The 8,519-nt window shown below is 45.2% G+C and overlaps 1 protein-coding gene across 1 annotated transcript; it reads right to left on the reverse strand.

Annotated features, from left to right (window-relative positions):
• Nucleotides 1-2,571: 2,571 nt before the first annotated feature.
• Nucleotides 2,572-7,358, reverse strand: Ccl5 (C-C motif chemokine ligand 5). The gene is made up of 3 exons (XM_055620490.1): nt 7,247-7,358; nt 6,038-6,149; nt 2,572-3,050 (listed from the first exon to the last, which is right to left on the reverse strand). Exons 1-3 carry the CDS (start codon nt 7,320-7,322, stop codon nt 2,957-2,959), a joined length of 282 nt encoding a protein of 93 aa, XP_055476465.1. The 5' UTR covers nt 7,323-7,358; the 3' UTR covers nt 2,572-2,956.
• Between the last annotated feature and the right edge of the window lie 1,161 nt (nt 7,359-8,519).

Below are 8,519 nucleotides of genomic sequence, written 5' to 3' on the forward strand. Positions count from 1 at the left end.
TTGACAACTGAGATTAACCATGACACTGCATATCAAGAAAATATGGATCATCTGGGCACAGTGGCACAAGCCTGTAGTACCGGCACCAGGGGAGGCAGAGACAGGCAGATCTCTGTATGCCTGGTCTACAAATTGAGTCCAGGAGAGAAAAACTCTGTCTTGGGAAAAAAATGAAAGAGAGAAAAAAAGAAAGAAAGAAAGAAAGAAAGAAAGAAAGAAAGAAAGAAAGAAAGAGAGAGAGAGAAAGGAAGGAAGGAAGGAAGGAAGGAAGGAAGGAAGGAAGGAAGGAAGGAAGGAAGGAAGGAAAGAAGAAAAAGAAAATATGGATTATTGGGACTAGAGATGTAGCTTAGTGGTAAGCCTGTTGATTTTGCAAAAGACCTGAGTTCAATTTCCAGCACCAACATGGTGGCAGCAACCATTCATTACCCGGGTTAAAAAGAATCCAGCAAAAACATATGTGGTGCACCCACATGCATGCCTGCAAAACATTAATAAATATAAATTAGAATAAACAAATTAAAAATTAAAAATACAAATCATTGAGTCAAAATTAAGTAAACTGACCAGTGCTCTTATGTGCTGCACAGATAAAGACAATATTACTCAATGAAATTCCTAATTTGAGTCCCATTATAAGGATATAAGCAAATCTAAATGATAAAATACCCTGCAAAAATATATTCTAAACAATTTCAATGCCCGGATGTAGGGGGAATTATTAGCTTGGCAGTGTAGCACACACTTGTAATCCCAGCCTGAAAGTTCAAGGCCGGTCTGGACTATACACTAAGACTCTGATTCAATAAACAGAACAAATGTCTGGGAATGGTGGGTCAGCTGTGTTAGCTCAGCACTGGACATGGAGGGGGTCTGTATAGATGGAGGGCACCCTAGTCTATACAGGGAATTCCAGGTAACTTAGGGCTACGTAGGAACCCCCCCAAAACAAAACAAAACAGCGACAACACTCAAGAGGCAGAGGCAGGTGGATTCCGGAGAGTTCTAGGCTACTCTGATCTACATAGCCAGTTCCAGCCCAGGCAGGGCTACATGATGAGATGCTGGTTTTGTTTTTAAAATAACACTAAAAGGACATTCCGCTAAACTCAGTGTGTGTACTGAATCAGATTCTTATTTACTAATTTATTTATTTACCGAACCAGATTCTTCATATATATAAAGTGTGTGTGTGTGTGTGTGTGTATATATATATATATATATATATATATATATATATATACCTATAAAGAGGGCATTATTGGGACAGTGGAAACGTGATAATGTACATTTGATGATTGTTTGTTAGAAAATAATAGTGTCATTGTTTCCTGTGTTTTTCACTTTGTGGTTAAACAGAATGTTTTTGTTTTTAGTAGAAAATACTGAAATCCTTAGGGTTGTAGTGGCATGGCATACGCAGCTTCAAATAGCTCAAAAAGAAAAAAAAAAGATGTATATACCAGAGGAAAGTGGAGGGCTTTTAAAATTTGTTTGCTAATCTTTTATAAGTTTAAAGATTTGTAAACTGAAGATGAGGAAACATAGGCATTTGTACTAGATCTAGTGGGTTTTGAAACTGAACTTTAAACTTGTTTTCACTTTGTTTGTGAGTGCTTTGGACAAATAGTCTCCATCTTCCCATTAATTTTCCTGACTGTTGGGCTGGTGGGATGGTTCAGCAATTCAAGATTTGGTTGTGCAAACCTTGCTACCTGAGCTTGATCCCTGGACCCCAAGAGAAGATGGAAAGAGAACCCACTCCTCTGACCGCATGTCTACCAGGCACGTATGTCCATTCTTCCCAGCCCCATCTGTGTTGTCTGTCTGTCTCACACACACACAATTTAAAATTGACAACATTTCGTCGTGTAAATAGAACTAAGTTAGTGCCCATCCTAAGGTTATAAAGTGAAAGAGCATTTGAATGGGAGGGACTGAGCCAATGCTTGGCACATAGCGCTCAGCTAATTTTATGTACAGCTATGACTATGTCTGATATTCACAGTATTTACCTGAAGGGACACGTAGGTGGGAAAGGTAGGCCACCCCCTATTCAAAGGTGCTGGCACAGTTATCAGAACCTTATCTAAGATAATTCAGGCCTCTGAAATTGCCCTTAAGTCCTGCTCTATGGGAAACAGTAGTGTTAAAGGAATCCACCGGAGGTAAGGCACAGGGCAGGCTAAGTCAGAAGGGTCAGTCAAAGCCCGAGGAAGCAGGGAGTTGGTGTGGCAGGGGTCCAGATAAATCCTTGGAGACTTACAGGTACTGAATCACGGTGCTTAGACGCCAGCCCTAGTAGATAAGTCGCTGGCCACTTTACCAGTTTTACCTGCCTATGCTATTTTCAGAGTGCGTTTGCTCCCAGCTCTGCTAACTGCTTAGACCATACCACCTAAGTTTGGTGTTGATTCCAGGTGTATGCCTGGATACCTGCATGCTTAACACTTGTGGGGAAGAGGGCTTCTTAGGAAGAAGTCAAACCAGGAGTCAGCTTTGTCCTTGCATCAGAGATTTTAATGACATGCTGATTTATTGGCTTAGCAGTACAAAGCCTATGAGGGCCTGAGATATGAACATTTGCATATGGGATTTCTATTTTTCTTCTTTGCTTGAGAGACACATAGGCTTCTTTACTGGTCCTAAAACCATGGCCAAGTTGAGAAGCCTGAAGCTCAGAGTCTGGAGACTTCCTGTGGTCATGGCAGAGCCTCGGTACACCTTCCAGGCTTTAGGAGAGGACTTTGTTATAATCTCTATGGTAAGAAAGCATCTGTGCCTTCTCAAGAGTGAGTGGAGTTGCTGAGTGAGTGGCATCCCAAAGCTGGTTAGGACTAGAGCAAGCAGTGTGTGTGTGTGTGTGTGTGTGTGTGTGTGTGTGTGAGAGAGAGAGAGAGAGAGAGAGAGAGAGAGAGAGAGAGAGAGAGAGTTATACAGGATCAGGATCAAGAAACTATTTGGAGTTCATCTCCAAATAGTTGATGTATTCTCGAACCCACTTCTTCTTTGGGTTGGCACACACCTGGCGGTTCCTTCGAGTGACAAAGCTGTAGGAGAGAAAAGGGTTTTCATTGGGGCAGCTTTTGGTGAAAGGGGACTGAAAAGCTTCAAGGGAAATGGCTGAGAGTTGGATAGGGAATCTTTGTAGCTCAGTACTGTTTTCTTCCTTTCAGAAGACATTTCTTCTCCTTTGGAACTAAAGGCACCGAGCTCTGGACAGAATTTCGTTCATGTTAGTTCCCCACAAGCTCACATGAATCTGGAACCCAGCATTAAGTAGACCAAGCACTGGCCTCTTCTGGGCCCTTTCCCTTTCTCCAGGCCTTGTGCTGAGTGATGAATTTAAAGGAGTATTAATTGTACTTATACCAGCTCTTCTTGGCCCTCTCAGCATGTAGCCAGGGACTCAAAAGGTCAGGATGCCAACTCCAGCTGTCAAGATGGCACAGGCTTCCATTTCCTCCTCTATTTAGTATATGGTACCCAAGAACAAGTCCCCTTTGCTAAGCCTTCCCTTCTTTCCTCTGTTTTTGGGGCCCTCTGCTCATCTAACTTTGCTTCCCACCTACGTCTGTTAAGAGCAGGCATCCTCAAAGACACTTGAGTACTCTCGAGTATTCTTCTTTCCAGTCTCTGGCCCCAGGCCTGCATGTAGTTGATGCTTGGTGAACATTTATGGGATGAATGAGTGGATGAATGAATTGCGTTCATTCCTAACATACGTGTGCGTGAAAGCACACACACACACACACACACACACACACACACACACACACACACACCACACACACATTTAGGTAATGACAATAGTAGGTTGATATGTCTTTATACCCATTATGTACCAGGGGATGGATAAGTATTGTTCTCTCTGTGACCTAGTGAAAGAAGTGCCTTACTTACTCTTTTGGGACCACCTCCCAGAGGCTGAGGGGCCCCAGTTTACCAAATGATAAAATGAGGATTCTAACATGGCAGACAAGCAATATAGCTAGGTCTGACCAAGATAATGTATTCCAGCCTCTTTTTATTGACAGTTCCCGGACTCTTTCCTCTGCTTACATTCCATCTGATTCCTCCATGGATTGTCTTGCTGGAACTTCTCTTGGTTTGCCCTCGAGACCTGCACACCTGCACACCTCTCCATCCTTGAATTGAAACCTCAGCATATCTCTTCTTCTTGATCCTGACCACAAGTCTCTTTACCTTGGGTGATTCATCCTCCCAGACTCCTGACTCTTGTTTCTTCTCACCTCCAGGTACCACTCAGCCAACAATACTACACAGGCGGGAAACTTTAACAGCCTCTTATCTAGACCCTTTCCTTGGCTTTTCCTGTTCCAGGTCATTTGCCAGCTCTATGTTTTCCTTCAGTTTCCTGACACTCAAGGTACTCTCTGCTTTCCTACAAGCATCCCTGCAAACCCAAATAGAAGCCTGTGAACGTGGTTCTCAGACATACCCCATATTACATACACCTCTCTATCCGGATCTCTCTACAAATAGCATCTCCTACAGTAATTACTGCTGAACTGACCCCTCACCCCCCGAGGTTAGACACACCCCCTCCTCTCATTTAGTAATGTTTTATAGGGTGCTGTAGTCATTCTGTGTCCAACACATCAGTCTTACGAGAGGAAATCGCCACAGCTAAGGATGGCAATTTTATTCATCTCTGCCTGCTCAAAATAGGTGCTCAAGTACTCATTTTAGAGCTGAATTTAGTAATGCTAAATATTAATATTACATTTTTCAGTGATTCACCAGAAACCAAATCCATCTTTGGCGGGGTCACAAAAATCTTTGGATTAAAACTCTTCAGCCTTTTATTGGAACCTTTATGATTTTCCTGTTTTCTTCTTTTTCTCTTTTAGTTTAATGTGTATGAGTATTCATCTGCATGTGCATTTATGCACCATATATGTGCCTGGTGCCTGAGGAGGTCAGAAGAGGGTATTGGATGCCCTAGAACTGGAGTTGCAGATAATTGTGCGCCATCATGTGGCTGCTGGGAATTGAACCTGGATCCTCTGCACGAGCAATGACTGCTCTAAACTGCTGAGCCATTTCTCCAACTCTCCATTTTCATCCTGTAAATAGTTATCATCTTAAACTTCCTAAGCTTGTTGTCACTTATGACTTTATTTTATAGCATGAAGAGGGATGCCCAGAGACAGACCCCATTTCTCACCCACTGTGCAGCTTTGAGGAAGTCAGCAAACGCCTCTGGATCTCAGTTTTGGTACATGGAGAGGGTTGTGTGTGCCGGCCAGGGTACACCATTGGGAGACAGTGCATGTAGACATGCCAGTAAGCACCCCGTGTGGTAGGGATTATTATATTTCCCCAGAACTATCCATGTGCGTCCTTAAAGCTGAATCTCCTGATAAGTTCTAAAATGGATAGGTTTTTGGATTTTGATTTACTTGGTTGAAATTAGGATCCTGACCTTGACCTATCCTCTCTAGCTCCTCAGAGGGTTAGCTGAGCTGAACTGGGTTTGAAATCTGGAAGCTTTGGACTCTTAGCTGGAGAGGGATGGTGAAGCGGATGGTGTTCTCCAAAACATTCCAGCCTGTGCTCAAATTAAAGCTGCACAAGCAAAGGTTGGTGTCCTGGGAACTATCTGTCTGTGTAGGCAGGATCCTCCCTAAGGTGACCTTCCTAACGTTGTGACCCTTTAATACATTCCTCTCTTTGTGGGGACCTCAAACCATAACATTGTTCTTGTTGCTACTTTGTAACTGTAAGATGGTTACTCTTTTGAGTCGTAATGTAAATGTTTTTGGAGACAGAGATTTGCCAAAGGGGTCGAGACCCACAAGTTGGAAGGCGCTCTATACCGTGCCTAGTCTTTCTATGTTACAGCTGAGGCTCTGAGCTGGAGATGAGGAGCAGTGGCTCTTAGAGGAGCCTAGGGAGTGAGTGGGAATGGGATGGTGCACCCCCTTCCCCAAAGGATCATGGCAGGACCGTAGTCAGAGGTGTGGGAGGGGCTTCCATACCCCAAAGAGGAAGCCTTGGGGCTGAGACTCACACAACTGCAAGATTGGAGCACTTGCTGCTGGTGTAGAAATACTCCTTGACATGGTCACGAGGCAGCTGCACGGAGTGGTAGGTAAAGCAGCAGGGAGTGGTGTCCGAGCCATCTGGGGGAAGGAAGAAAGGAAGGAGACCCTTTTGCTCATTGCCAGTTACAGTGGGCACTGCTGTGCCCTTTCCATGATTCATCCTGGAAGCAATGTCTGCTGTTGTCTACCTCAGGACACAGCTGCCACAGTGGAGGCTTCTCCGGAAGCCTGAAAGGATCTGTCCAAACCATATCTGGTCTGTGAACAAAGCGTGTGCTTTCTCCTCCATACCGTAGCTCCCAAAGGGATCCTTCTCTCCTGCTCTGCACCTCCTGCCTCTAGCCTTGTTCTCTCAGTTCTCTGAGGTGTAGGAGAAAGTGTAGGGAAGCATCCAGGCTGAGGCTCCATTCCCAGTGAGGCTCCTAGGTGGGGCCTGAGAACACACATCGTATCCTGGGACCTGGCTGGCCTGTTGTGGAGCTCTTGGTGGTCAGTCAGTTCAAGATGCCGCTGAGCAGGACAGTTGTCATCCCACAGCAGAGCTGTGGCGCTTATGTTCCCAGACAGACAGGGCTTGTTGCAATAGCAGTGTGCACCCTTAGACAGGAATTTCTATGTCCTTGGGCCTCTGTTTCCCTCTGTAAGTCAAGAGCAACCACTGAAGGACTAGTATTAAACAGGACGGCACATGTAAAGAAATCTGCAAGATGTCTGCCCCACAGCAGGCACTTAGTTCACTTTATTTATTTATTTATTTATTTATTTTTTTTGCATGCCCCATTTCTTTTCTATCTATGAAATGAGAAACTATCACACCTCAGGCACTTAGAACACTATTACACATCTCTTGGAAACCGTGGTGGTGACAGATATGAGTAAGTCACTTTTCAAGGTCAGCTTGAGCTACTCTGTCTTCCGGTACGGCCAGCACCACTCCCAGCACTGAAGGAGTGGCCTGCAGATTCATGGTCTAGTCTTTGAAGACCCCAAAAAGCTCATCAGGGGGTCCTGCGGTAATATGGCCTAGAGCTCTAACAGGGGTGGCCAGATAGCTGTGTCAACCATACATCAGAATGTACACAATGAGGTGGAGGCAGTCCACATGCTATGATGAAAGGCGGGGAAGGTCTGGGGCGGCAGGATGGGGTGAGCATCTAGGCGGACCCTGGACTTACATGGGGAGGCAGACGCGTGAGCGCAGAGGGCGGCAGCCGTGAGGATGGCAGTGAGGGCAGCCACGGAGATCTTCATGGTTCCCGAGGCAGAGGCTGTGGGAGAGCACGCCCGGTCTCAGGATCCTCTGCAGGGATGCTCAGCAGCTCAGGCAAACCTTTTATAGGAAGCCAGGGCAGCAGACCGAGTGCCCACCCCCCAGACTGGGGGAGTTTCCACAGAGGACACCAGATACTGGCTGCAGTCACAAATGAAAACACACAAAAGGGAAAAGAAAACTGAAATCATCTTTGCAAGTATGACTCTGCCTCTCACTGCCCTCCAGTCCAGCATGACTTATCAGCTCCCTCTCTGGCCAAGCGGGGGGTGAGGGGGCACTCTTTCTTCCATGCATCCTCAGATCTGCCTTCCCAAGCAGGCCCTCCCCAGAGAGCAGGGGGCTGCTGTCTTAAGGCGAGTGGGGGGTCAGTTAAGTTAAGGTCAAGCCCTTGATCTTCAGTTGGCAATTTCCCAAGTTCAAGCCCAGGCTTGATCTTTGTCTTCCTGTTTTCTTCATGGAAGGGTATTTGTCATGAGCACATGCTATCAGAAACATAGAGCACACTTGTGTCTTTCTATAATATCGGACTTTATTGATAGCAATAACAGGTATAATGGATTTATTGACAGCAATTTGCCAATACTGATCCTCTTGAAAGCCAGGTGGGTATAGACATGCATACTGTGTGATGTGTGATCTGAGCATTAATATTAGTAATTAAGATAGGAATAAAAGGACTGCATCCTGGCTGTCCATCTTTTATCTATCATATCAATTCATCTATCTATCTATCTATCTATCTATCTATCTATCCATCCATCCATCTATATATCTATCATCTGTCTGTTTCTGTGTCTGTCTGTCTAGGAGCTGAGGGCTGTGAAAGAGTCTCTCTGGGAATAAAGATTTTTAAAAACTGTTGCCAATCTGTTGGAGGTCAAGCAGATTCTGCAGTCAAGCATTCAGGGATACAGGTCAAACTTCAGTGTCTAGACCCTGCTGTAGAGGCAAAATGTAAGAACGTGGATGCTATGAAGGTGAAAGGGAGGACCAGCTCCAGATGGACAGTGGGCAAGCAAATGGATGGTAGGTCCAGGTGGACAAGCTAGCAAGTGGCCATGCCACAAGTGGGAATAGATCTGAGCTCAAGTTCCAGGGACAGTCTGGAATTCTCTTCCTGTCAGTCCTCTCTCTCTCTCTCTCTCACACACACACACACACACACACACACACAC

Source organism: Psammomys obesus, unplaced genomic scaffold (assembly GCF_907164565.1).
Source record: "Psammomys obesus unplaced genomic scaffold, mPsaObe1.curated_primary_1811, whole genome shotgun sequence".
In the NCBI taxonomy this organism is placed as follows: domain Eukaryota; kingdom Metazoa; phylum Chordata; class Mammalia; order Rodentia; family Muridae; genus Psammomys; species Psammomys obesus.